Raw genomic sequence first — 13,960 nt, forward strand, 5'->3', positions numbered from 1 at the left:
TGTTTTGTTTTGTTTTCAGTCCATGCTCACAGAGAGAGATACAGAACTCTTTCTGTGTCAGGAGGCATTGTACCTTCCTTGGGATCTAGTGATCAGAATTTTCTTTCAGAACAGGAGCCGGACCTTGTAGCTATTCATTGTGCATTCTCCTGAGAGCGCACTAGCAAAGCCTGAATGAACCACACTACTAAACTTGCTTATATTAGACTTACTGCAGCATATTACAGCATTTTAACCGGGAGCTTGGTGATACATTGGCTCTAGATGAGTGAGTCTCCCCTTGAAAGAGACACAGGCACCATAAAAATGCAGACTCAAATACAGATGCCAAGAGGACAGAATTTTTATGGGTTTTCCCCCTCTGCAATTCTAGAGAAACTTCAAGAAAAAAAATCTTCATTCATTCATTTAACATTCTGTGCTCACAAAATGAAAGAATGTCAGGTATTAGGCAAGGTATGAAAATGAATGGCAAGGCCCCTACGCTCATGGAGTTTTTAATCCAATAGGGAGTAATAAGGCATATACACAAATAATGATAGTAAAAACAGAATATGATAGGAGAAATATGAACAAAGTATGATGAAAATTGTTGGAAAGGAGAGATCACTTCCAGATGGGAGAGTTCAAAAAAAGCTTCATGGAGAACAAAATGTCTGAGCTGGGGTTTGAATGTTGAATAGTAATTTAAAAGGCTGAAGTGGGATAAGGGGAAAGGATGCCAGTTATAGGAAATATCACAGTCATGGACTCACTGAATTTTAGAGTTGGAAAGAATTTTTGTAGCCATCTGCCAAATGAAGGAACCTCTGCTATAATATGCCTAATAAGTGATCACCCAGCTTCTGCTTACTAACCTCCAAGGCGGGGGGACCCACTATTTCTTGGGTAATCCATTCTGGTTTTGGATAGCTTAAATGATTGGGAAGTTTTTCTTGACATCAAACCTAAATCTGACTCTTCATAACTTCCAGCCATTACTTTTGGCTCTGCTGCATGGGGCCAAAGGGAAAAAGTCTAATATCTTTTCCAAACAACAGCCCTTCCAATACTTGAACACAAATGATATGCTCAACTCCTTCAATCAAGCCTCATGTCATGAACTCTGGGCTCTTCACCATCCTGGTTGCCTTGCTCTGGACACAGTTTATCATTGTCCTTCTTAAAGGAGGATGCCCGAAACTGAACACAATACTTGGTATGAAATCTGACCAGGGCTCAGTACAATGTGGTTATCTCTTTCTGGAACCTAAGTCCCTCTTAATGCATGAGTAAAGAGTACAGCAGCAACAGGAAAACATAGAATGCATTCTATACTGTGGAGTAAGGTAGGTTAGGGTCAGTTTGTGAAGAGTTTTGAATGCTAGGCTAAGAAATCTTGACCTTCTTCAGTAAGTAATCACTAAGACAATATTTCACTTCTATAAAATATTGTCCAATTATTTTAAATGTTTCCATTTACAAGATGGGTCATTTTAAAGTGTAAAATTATGTAGGTTCTGTGGAGTACCTCAACTGTATCAATACTCAAATAATAATATTGAATTAATTAATTTAATCAGTTAATTAACATTAATATTGAAAATTATACCCCCAGGCCAGTCACGGCCTTCTCCCTATTTGATGGTTCTGTGTTAACAATAAAAACAGCTCTTCCTTCCCCTCTGCCCTCCATCCTCTTAAGAAGTAAGTGACTTGGTTTAAAAATTGGAGCTTTGCTCAGGTATGTTAAATTAGTTGATCTCTGATGAACATTGGTTTCCAGACCACATATAGCTTTGAAGAACTAAATCTGACTTTCACAATAGATATGAAGTAGTAACATCGACAGAAAAGACTATGTTATGCAGACATCATATTTTTAAATGGTTCTGAGTCATTTTGCAACAGAGATGCAATGAGTCATTTCCTAGTTGATGAAAATGCCAAAATTTTTGCTTCTGAATACCCCAGGGTTCAGGAGTTTGTGGACTTGGGAAAGGGAGAGGAAGGGAGACAGAAATGGCACGTTGTTGCTGTATGTATCCCTTGCCCAATAAATAGCGATTTGGAAGCATCAGCAAACAAGTGCAAACAGAATGTTCCTTCACTTCACTTAAAACTAGAAAGAGCCTATCGGTTCAATTAAATACAGCTGATGCAGAAAGCATACAGTTGTCACTGCCAGACTATTACAGAAATAATGAGATATCTAAGGCTCACAATGATCTGAATCCAGGAAGACTTGAACAAGGCTTCCAAAACACCTGCAATTCTAAGGAATTAACTTAGAAGATCACAGATATTCATCTATAATACAATACATATCATAACATAACATAAAATTATATTTATAAGATCAAAATAGGAACTGAACCTAAGATTTAATTGCTATTGGGAAGTCTTGGGTGAGGAAATTAGCCCCTTCCTTCTCTTCCTCACCCCTTTCTACTTTTTCTTCCTCACCTTACTTTCTTCTCCTTTCTACTTTCCCTCCTCCAAATCCTTCTTTCTCCCCTTTGATACAATATAAAGTAATATAATATCATAATATGACATGAAATAATATGATATGGTATAATATGATATAATATGACATGACATAATATATTTAGTCATATACTGTTAAATCACATTTTAAATGTTATGTTATATCATATTAATTTATTTTATCATAATAATTTATTAATTGCAAATGGTATACAAAAGTATTACAAAAGCACTGGAAAATATTGAAAATATCGATAAGAAATAGGCCAGCCCTCAAGAAGCTTATTATTTAGTAAGAGGATAAGACATAAGCACATATAGCTGTAATAACAACAATAATGGCTAACATTTACATACCACATACTACCTGCCAGGTACTATGCTAAGCACTTTATAATTATTATCTCATTTGATCCTCACAACAACCCTGGGAGTTAGATATTATTATTTTCTTCATTTTACAGATGAAGATATGGAGGTAAGCAGAAGTTAAGTGAAATTCCCAGGGTCACACTGCTTGTAAGTGTCTGAAGTCACATTTGAACTCAGATCTTCCTGATTCCAGGAATACCTAGCTGTTCCACAATAATTATATGACATAATCATTTAGTAAGTCAAGAAACAAAGTACCATATAAGGGTAGAAGGCTTGGATTGTCACCGACTAGGGTAATCAGGGAAGACTTCCAATAGGAGGTAGCATTTGAATTTGTAGTTTTGAAATACCTACACTGAGAATCCAATTTCTATGGAGTCATTCCTTTGAAAGGTCAATGTCCCTCTTTATTTTACTGATATTTTACTGATACTAATTTTAGATTCGCAGTCTACTATTCCATATGTATACCAAATATCTCTGAACTCTGATGTCACTGAATTCTTTTGGGTTTTTTTAACCTACAGATCAGATGTTGTGTTTATAAAAAAAAATGGAGTTTGAAAGTCACAGATCACAGATTTATGTATACACATACACATGTCCTCAATCCATTGTTGATGGAGCATTATACATGACAAAATGTGGAGGTATTATGAAACAATTATCCCTCTTCACACTTGGCTTTGCCTATCCATTGAGGAGATTTAAAAGAATCAAATAAATACCCTTTTCCTACATCCAACTTTGCCTTTCCTGCCTGAAGCACTTCTGCTGAGTCTGTTCAATTTTTTCCATTGCCTCTTGAACTGAACAAGCTCAAACATCACCCAGACGGCTTTGCATCACTCATTTACAGAGGAAGAAACAGCAAGCTATTGCGAGGAGGCAAAGAAAATAAAAAGGGTTGGAGGACCCTAGGAACACACACTCATACACACACGCACACACACACACACACACACACACACACACACACGCACACACACACAGAGTGGTTAAGCCACAAGAAAATAAAAATTATTTCTATTTGGGTAAAAAAAGTTGATATGTCTTAATATCTTGGAAAAGCTGGGGTATTTTTTAAATAAAGAAGATTAGGACAGTATTTGAAATGTTTATGTCTCTTGGCACATTCGTAGTATCATAGGATTCAAAGCTGGAAGAAACTTTAGAGATCATTTGGACCAAGTATTTCATTTTTCACACAATGAAATAGAAGCTCAAAAAAAGTAACAAGAGGAAATTGTGGAAGTAACTGGAGACAACATCAAGATTTGAATTCAGGTCTTCTGACTCCAAATTTGGCGCTCTTTTCACGACACCTGAGGGTTCTTTCTATTTTGTTGGTGCTATATAAAGCAATGGTTTGACTTGCCATTCTAGACTTTCTCTTTTTTGGGGGGATTTAAAAAAATCATTTCTCCCAATTTCCTTTTAAATGTTTATTTATTTACTTATTTTTATAAGCATTTATTTATATCTCTCTCCCTTTCCTCCCCACTAAACATTTTTTAAAAAGAAATATAGGGGTAGCTAGGTGGCACAGTGGATAGAGCACCGGTTCTGCAGTCAGGAGGACCTGAGTTCGAATCCAGCCTCAGCCACTTACTAGCTAGCTGTGTGACCCTAGGCAAGTCACTTAGCCCCCACTGTCTCAAAAATATGCAAAACCCCTACAACAAATATGCACAATCCAGCAAGTTAAATGCTCACATTGACTACATCCAATTCTACATTTTAAGTCCATCACCTCTCTTACAGCAAGTTTCATTTTCAGTGCTCAGGACACTTGGTTTTCATTGTATTAACTAGCATTCTAAAGTCTTTTAAAGATGTTATCTCTAAGAAGTTTTCATTTTATAAATTGTTCTACTAGTTTTCTTCACTTCTATTTGCATCAGTTCGTAGGGTCTCACTAGATTCCTTTCAAACTGTTTCACCATCTCATTTCACCATTTCATCATCTTACAGCATATTTTGTTACATTCTTATGCCATAATTTATTTAGCTTCTCTCTAATAAGTGGGCACTTAGTTTCTAGTTGGAGCTGTATTAGGAAAACCTAAACTTAATTTCTTTTAAAAAATTATATCCTTTACAGAGTGAAAAAAATAAAGAATAGTAATTCACAAAGTGATGACCATGGTGTATAAGATAAAATGCCACCATAAACAGGGTGTCAGCTAACATAATAAAACTTGAGAAAAAAAGGGCAACTGAGTGGGTATTTCATTCACTTGATAGAGTAGTTATTTTCTTCTTCTACTGAGGGCAAAACCAAAAAGAAATGAAACTACATTCTAATGGGTGTGACTGAGTTTGACACTGATCTAAAAGAATGTAGTTTCTTTTATCAAGAATGGATATAATAGCTAAATGTTCTCCAGATATTTTTAAGATAAAGAGTAGCTTACATTATATAGGGCTTTACAATTACAAAGTAACTTCACATAATTTGAGCTTTACAATCCCAGCACAGTCTTATCATCTGAATTTTACAAATGAGAAAGTGGCTAAGTGACTAACCCAGAGTCAGAACTCGGAGCTAAGTCTTCTTACTTCAAGTCCGGGGATCCTCCAGTCCCAAAATGTTGATACTGAAAAGATAGGCACCCAAGAGAAAGTGTAGGTGTAAAGGAGATAGGGGAAAGGAATCAATATCTCAGTGTCCCTGTAGGCTGTGTTCATCTGAAACTAATAGCAGAAAAACTAAGCATTTACTTCAGCATATTGATGCTACATTTTGTTCCATAGCACTTACTGAATGAAGAGGTTTTGCCTACAGTTTTTTAAAAAATAGAAGAAAAGAAAAAAGAAAAACCTTTCCACATTGAGAGTTGCATTATGGCAGTAGACATGCATGCACATACACCACCCACTAGATTTCATGGATGCTGATTATGTCTGGCTGAGGGGAAAATGCAGTCCATTGAGGCTCGCAGCTACGATTATCATAACCTCTGCTATCTCAGGGATCTGGCTGGTGAAGTGGATTAATACACAAGCTGTAGGGATTCTCTGGAGGACTGAGTTCAAATCCTGAGCTTAAGTCATAAGTAAAGATGAAGGTAGTTAGTGTAATGCTTTATCCCCATCTGGGAACATTGCAAAGCCATTGCATAGTTTGTTATGATTATTAATCTTTGTTCAGGAAAAGCACAGGATTGAATTTAGTAAATTGATCCTCATGTAGAGACCTTAGTAAAAGCCCAAATCCTAGGCATTCCTTGAATTCATTCTTGGCTTTTTCAAAAGAGAAGTGTTTGGGGTTTTTTTTTTCTAAAGGCATTCAGACACACTGAGATTGTTTCTACATTGGCACAGAGAAGCATATTATTTGCAAAACATCCCAATGTGGACTAAATGTGAACAGAAGGATATGTTTTCTGCTATAGGCATAGATAATTACTAAGAGCATTATGAAAAGACTTCCCTGTCTGATTTCCTGCCTTTTTTTTCCTGACAGGTTTATTTCTACTGGATTTGCAGAGCTCCATGTGCCTTTGAGTGGTTTGCTGATCTTTTGTTTTTGCTGGAAACTCAGATGGCTGAGAAGGGGAAAACCAATTTTCTGAGTTATCATATATTTCTTACTGGATGGGATGAAAATCAGGTATTAATGAAACCCTGAAACCAGTGGTATGCTAGTAAATATTTAATAACCAGTTCTCTGGGGGGGAAACATACACAAACTTTTAAGTTTAATCTCCATTATTAACATTTTCTTCAATACTTTTTTGAGTCTGAACAATCTACAAAATAACAAATCAAGCCCCGGTTTATAGTGTTTGCTTATTTCCAATGTGTAAGTACTCACATTGAAAATTTAATAAATGGGCCGGGGTGATTTGAGCTGGCTCCAGCACACTCCTACCTGAAATTGAGTATGCCTACTTGATTTTCTTGATAATCCAAAAAAAAAAAGAAGAAAAGGAAATATACAGAGAGGTAATATGGCAAAAAAAGTAGATAGCCATTCTCCAAATCAAGAAGACTTAGGTTCAAATTCTGCATCAAATTGGCTGCATGACTCTGGACAAGACACCTCTCAATTGTTGTTCAGTTGTGTCCAACTCGTCATGATCCTGTGGACCACAGCATGCCGATACTGTCCATGGGGTTTTCTTGGCAAAGATACTGGAATGGTTTGCCATTTTCTTCTTCAGGGTACTAAGGCAAACAGAGGTTAAGCATTTGCCCAGGGTCACACAACTAGTAAGTGTCTGAGGCCAGGTGTGAACTCAGGTCTTCCTGACTCCAGGTTCAGTACTCTTATCCACTGAGCTACCTAACTATCTCCAACCTTTCAGTACTTCAAGCAACTCTCTAAGATGAGAGGCTGAAGAACAAGTGTTGATCTGCCTTGGTGGAGGTCATTAGGATAAAAATCACAGTTCCAGATAAAGCATGACTGCATCTGCATAATTATCTGAAGACATTAAAAGATAATTGCCAATATTTGTTTTTAAAAAGAAGAGAGAAACACAAGGTAGGGGCTAAAAGAAACACTAAAACTATGAGAATTCTAGAGTTTACAACTCACATTGCTTAGAAATAGGAAAAAGTAAAGGAAGATTACAGAAAACACTCCCTGAGAAGAAAAAGAAATGTTACTCAACGGAAAGCAGTAGCAAATTTGGAAACATGGGATCAAATTTATCTCATGAGGTTACATTGTTCACTTCAAGAAACACACTGGACCCTATGTTCCTAATGGACTGTTGCCGATTTCCTAAGCACCTTTAGAGAGCATAGCAATATACTGGGAGCTAACTGTATAGATTTCAATGGGAAACTCCCAAAGGCTTACCATCAAAGATATGGATTGCAAACTGTGAGAGCTTCAACAGAGAATAATTAAAAACACTCAATTAATTGAAAAGAGTATTGAGGATTCCCTCTCTTTAGAATTCTTATAAATTGTATGTGTTAATAATCTTTTTAAAAAAAAAAAAGAAGGCAAATTCTGTGGTGTATATATTTGTAAAGCACTAGGTATTGATTTTTACTAAATGGAATAGATGCCAAAAGATGATATAAGGTTTTATTTCAATAGTGGTCTTTTAGTGTTGGTAATGCCGAATGATGAATATTATATCATAAAACTTTGGGTTTTTTTTCTCTTTAAATGGGACTTATCAATGAACCAATTACTAGATTATGGATTGTGCTATTCCAACCAGTATTTTGCAGCAGGTGGTATTGATATTTACTTCCAAGTAAAGTGTGTTAGACCCAAGGAGATTTGCATTAATAACTGCGTTTGCAAATGGATTCTCCATCTCTCTCTTCGTTTGGCCCTGCAGAGCAACACTTTAATTTGGTTCTATGCTTCTGCAAATGAATGAAGGTTTGCTTGCTGGTCTACAGCTAAATGAATTTTTATGGTCTGTTTGCAACACTAGTTAAATATCTTGATTCCTTGGCATTATGTTGAAGTTAGATTTCATTGGAAGCCAAATTTCACACTTTGAGATGAGTTAAATAATGTTAACCACATTTTTCTAAACAGTTTTTCTCCTTCATTTAAGTGGCATGTGAATAAATGGGATTTTTGATCAATAATATAGCTCCTTCATATTTTTAGAGTTCTTTACAATTACATAGTCACTGCTTTACATACATAATTAACTCATTTGATTCTCACAAAACCCCTGTGAGATAGGCAGTGCAAATACTATTAATCTTATTTTATAAATGAGGGACTGAGACCCAGAAAAGGAAAGTAACCTGCCTAAGCTCACACAGTGACTAAATAGATGAGCTGGAACTAAAACCCATCCCTTTGACTCCAAGTATTTCGCTATTTCCAGAATACCAGGCTACCTCTCATAGAATAACAGCTTGTGCTTACATAAGGGCTCTTCTTGGTAGAGACTAGTACAGACACGACGTTGGTCTTTATGTTCTATAGCAGTGATCCTAAACCATTTTATAATATGATGACAAGATTTTAATGTTAAATTAAAACACTGCCACAAGACAGTAGTTGAACTATTCATTTCTATTCATTGATAAAATACAATGGTAACTCTTGGTGTATACATTGATTGGACTGATGAACCTCCACAACTTCCCTTTACCCAACTGCCCACAATCTGTAGGTTAGGAATTGGTTCTTTTCAATGCCTCGCTATTCTACATCGGCAACTGATTGATTTTAGGAGTTAAATACATTGGAGTTGTGTCTAACAGTAGCAGCTATTTTGGAATCATGACAGTGTCTCATCAACTGACTTTTTGACACTACTACTAGAGCCCTTGCAAAAGTACAATATGGCTGTATAGTGAATGCTTATTTTCTGTATGCCTGTGAATTAAAATTATTAAGTTTTGATCATTTTTATTCTTGATAAAATTGGAAGCACCTTAGGTTGACACAAGGTTGGACAGGATGGAAACTGGTTTTACTAAGTCAAACAATCATGAATTTAGATTGTTTAACTGAGTTCAACCTTTTTATTGACTTGTTGATAACAAATTAGAATTATACAAAAGTCTTGCAAAAGTTTTGAAAATTACCAATCCACAGTATTAATTTACCCACTGAAGAATTTTAAAATAAGCATCCTTTATAATTGCCTTTAAATTAAATATATATGTATACACATATATACACAAACATATATACACATGCGTGTATACGTGTGTATATATATGCACCTTTACACACACACACCCCTACCTGGGGATATGTCCTAAGCTAAATTGGACATTTTGACTCAGTTGACTAGCCAGCTAAGTCATATAGTGAATTCAGTCAGACTGTCAACAAGCATTTGTTATATGCTTGCTATGTTCTAGGCACTGAGCTAAATACTGTGGATATAAAGAAATAGAAAAAAAATAGTCCTTGTTTTTGCTTTAGTAAAAAAAAATAAAATGAAACAACCCAAATGTTTGACCAAATGCAACTAGTCATTACAAAATATACCTTCTTATCTATATCTCAAATTTTCTCTTCATTTTTTAAACAACTCAAGCAAACTCCTGATATTTATTGAGGACCTGCTATAAACAAGGCATTTCATTAGATACCATGAGGAATAATATGGCATGAGCCTGTCCTTGAGTAATTTTAAAAACCTAGTTGGAATAAGATGTACACACACACACACACACACACACACACACACACACACACACACACACACACAAATAAGAAAAAAATGTAAGGTCGTATATGTCAATGGAGTTCACTGATCATTTAGCTTGATGGCCTGGGTACTCCCTTAAGTAGGATGCAGATTACAGCTCATTTATACATTCTCAAGCTATGCAATTCTTATCTGCATTGTCCACTAATCTCTTATAGATCCACCACACATCCTGGAGACCTCCTCTGATTCTTTTAATATTGTGTGTATATCAGTGCAAATGCTTATTGATTTATTGACTGGACAATTAAACTGTAAATCCTTTATTCCTAATTCTCTATATGTGAGCAGCCAAAGTCCTTATTTTGATTTTTTGACACCACAATCAACAGTCTTTGCTAAACAGCAAAAGCTTATTTGCTATACTCAAGTTAAGCTGAGTTAATTTCATTTTGAGAATTTGGCTTTTTTTATATTTGGAGGTATTGGAGTTTTTTTGATGGTGTTTTTAAACAATTTCTCACATGAAAAACACTGTTGCTAGCCTGCTGCAATCTTCCTATGCCCATCATGAGCCTTTCCATTGTTTTTGTATTTGTTTTTGTTTTCCAACTGTTAGACCCTTCCCCTCTAAGGTTATTTTCCATCTACTCTGTATGTATGATGAATATATTTATTTATTTGCAAGTTGTCTTCTCCATTCAAATGCCAGCTCCTTGAGGACAGATTTTTGCCTTTATCTCTATCAATCAATCAGGTATTTGTTAAGCACTTACCTGTTATGTGCCAGCTATGGTGCTAGGTGCTAGAAATACAAATAAAATGAATGAAGCAACCCCTATTCACAAAAAGCATATTCCTGGACTATAGAAAGCACTTAATAAATTTTTGTTGACTGTCTTTTCTGTAATTTATCTGAGATTATTGTATTCCATTATACACAGCTACATTAGATCACTTGAGAATGTTGGTGTTAAAAAACAAAACAAGAAGCTCAGCATTTTCAAAATCATTGCACAATTTTCCAAATGTAATTCATTGCAACCTCCTCCCACTCAATTCTGGGCCAAGCTCCCTGTGCCTGTTCTGGATATAAGCACACTGATCACCAAAAACAATCAGCAAATACAAATTAACAAATACAAATACCATTGTATTCATGGTATTGATATAAATAATATTTACTTAAATACCATTCTATTTACTTCACAATGATAGGCCGTAATTTAGAAAATATTCATTATTTTTTTCTTCTTTTGGAAGGTAAGGCTAATCTCATTTAAATGGCCATGGATCTCAGTACAATCACCATAATGTCACATGAAATCAGAAGCATCTGTGGAATGTCTCTGTCAATGGGAAATCCATTGTGTATTTGGATTTTATACAAGGCATTGCCCATGACAGTCATGAGATACAAGTGCCAAATGATCATGATAAGCAATATAGACTAAAAGAAGGAGAACATTATGATCTAGACTGATAAGGGAAACCTTCACAGGGAAGACAGGCATTGAGCAGAACCTTTAAAGATGGATAGTATTCACAGGAGAGGGCTAGAGTAGAAGACAGAAGCATTTAACAAGGAGAACTATATGTATAAGAGTGTACAAGGTAAATTTCTGGAAGAACAGTAAACCAATCTGGCTAAAACAAAACATTATGTCGGAGAATAATTAGTGATAAATTTGGAAGAAGTTGAAAAGCAGATTTTGAAGGGCCTTGAACAACAAGTATTTGACTTTTGCCTTGTGAACAGTGGAGTTAATTTGAAGATTTTACACATGGTAATAATATGATGAAAGAAATATTTCAGAAAGGCTTGCTGAGTGACAGCATAAAGGACAGATTGGTGGAGGAAGAAACTGGAGGAAGAACATAACTTAGGAACCCACAGGCACAAGGTCATGAGGAATTGAACCAGGGTGGTATCAGTGGGAATAGAAAGAAAATAATGGACATAAGAAATATTAAGACAGAAGCATCACGGCCTTAGACACTAGATTACTGAATCAATGTAGTGAAGAAGAAGAAGAAGAAAGGGTCAAAGATGACTCTCAAGTTTCAAACTTGAATGGCTGAGGGAACTGACAAAAAAAAAAAAAAGGAAGCCAAGAAAGGAAGTTGGCTTTGAAAGGGAAAGATGAGTTCCATTTTAGACACATTGATGGATTTGAACTGACAATGAGATAATAAAGGGCAAATGACCAGCATGTAGAGATACAGGATTAGTGGTTGAGAGAGCTGTCTAATCTAGAGAGAAAGTTTTGGAAGACATGTTTATGATAGATACAGCTAAAATGGATGGAATCTCTGAAGGAGCAAGTCTATTGAGAGAAGGAGATCTGATAGTCCTGGAAGAAGCCTTGGAGAATATTTATATTTAGAAAGCAGAAGGAAACAGAAAAGCTAGAGGAATGGCAGGACAAGAATCAGGATAATGGGGTCATGAAAGTGAGTTTCAAGAAGAAAGGAGTGATCAGCAATGTTCAATGATTTAGAGAAGTCAGTCACACAAACAGGTCTATTCAGATATATTGATTAGAAGTATGCAGTTTCAGTAGTGGTTGGGGTGGGAGTTAGATTGCAAGGAGTTGAGTGAATGGATTGTGAGGAAATAGAGACAGAGAATATAGAACATTCATTTGAGCTATTTAACAGTGAAACTTTTACTGCTTACTTCCACTCAGTTCTGATTGTCTCCCCTGTCCGGTCCCTCCCTATGAGAATGCCTAACAATGATTAATTTTTTTAAATCTCATTTTGAAACATACTACAATGGAAGGGGTACTAGGTATGTAATCAGAGGACTTATGTTCAAATCCTGTTTCTGAAATGTACCATCTGTACATCTGTAACCCTGGACAACTCACTGAATGTTCCTAGGCCTCAATTTCCTTGACCAAAAAATAAAAGGGTTGGGCTGAGTGGTGTCTGATGTCTATGACCCCATGAAATTCATTAAATCAACAATCCTCTAACTTTGTGTTATACATAGGAGCCTTTCATTGTCTATCCAAATAATAATATCATGCTATGATTTTTACTTTAGGCTGCCCACATAGCTTTACATTGGGATGAAAATACTGATGTAATTACGGGTCTAAAGCAGAAGACATTCTATGGAAGACCTAACTGGAACAATGAGTTCAGACAACTGGCTTACAACCACCCCAGGTAAGGTTAGTTCACTGACTGTGCATCTTCTGCCACTCTCTGGACACATCTACATTGCTCCTGAAGTTGAAAGCCACTGGACATTAATTGTCTAATGTATGTCAATGTTTCTAAACAAGATTTTTCTCCTTGGAGAGTAAATACTGCATCTTTATTAGAAAATGTCAGAGTTAAAGATGTCAAAAAGTTCACATTCACCAAACTCTTTTGACGAGTTCAAAATTCTTCCCTCTGTATCAGTCCAAACTGTAATTCTTCAAACACCCTCAGTTTAAAGATATTTCTTTCCCTGCACATATCTTCAAGAATTCTCCAGTGAATACAATTGTTCCTTAATTATTCAATTGGAGAATTCATTTTTGTTGGGCTGAAAACATAACTGCAGCTTCTTGCTTGAAAAGTCTTAGTATCAGACAAAGAAGTATAGGTCATCATTTGACACTCTCAGTTCAGTCACTGTTGTTTGAGTACTGTGAGTCAGAAATTCTGAATCATTCGGTGTATATTATTGGGTAAGGTGTTTGTTTTTTAAATAAAAGTATCATGCTCTGAAATTCCCAATTGTTCCAAGAAATTAACTAGTTTTCATAATCAAGCATATGGCCAGAACTTTCATGATATAGCAAGGGGGGAAAATTCATTTCCAGAGTAAACAGACCTAGCAGGTAATTATGTAATATTTCCAAAGAAACTATTAAAGGTGTTGCTGCTAAATTAGTAGTAAATACAATCCATAGAGCCAGATTTTCTTTATTCAACTCATCCTAGTTTTACCATATTGTTGTCATTGACCTCATTGTCATTTTTATCATCATCATCATCAGAAAGTATGTATTCAA

The 13,960-nt window shown here is 35.7% G+C and overlaps 1 protein-coding gene across 2 annotated transcripts in view; it reads left to right on the forward strand.

Annotated features, from left to right (window-relative positions):
• NOX3 (NADPH oxidase 3) overlaps positions 1-13,960 on the forward strand; it is a 96,231-nt gene that overhangs the window by 62,104 nt on the left and 20,167 nt on the right. Inside the window, exons 11-12 of one of the 2 annotated variants that reach the window (XM_020986773.2) lie at positions 6,314-6,460; positions 12,997-13,121. In XM_020986773.2, coding sequence (XP_020842432.1) covers positions 6,314-6,460; positions 12,997-13,121 — 272 coding nt within the window. Of the gene's footprint in view, positions 1-6,313; positions 6,461-12,640; positions 12,739-12,996; positions 13,122-13,960 lie in introns of those variants that run through there. The other variant, XR_013487501.1, reaches the window with a different exon arrangement.

The sequence above is a fragment of the Phascolarctos cinereus genome, unplaced genomic scaffold, assembly GCF_003287225.1.
Source record: "Phascolarctos cinereus isolate Bilbo 61053 unplaced genomic scaffold, phaCin_HiC Scaffold_5;HRSCAF=322, whole genome shotgun sequence".
Taxonomy (NCBI): domain Eukaryota; kingdom Metazoa; phylum Chordata; class Mammalia; order Diprotodontia; family Phascolarctidae; genus Phascolarctos; species Phascolarctos cinereus.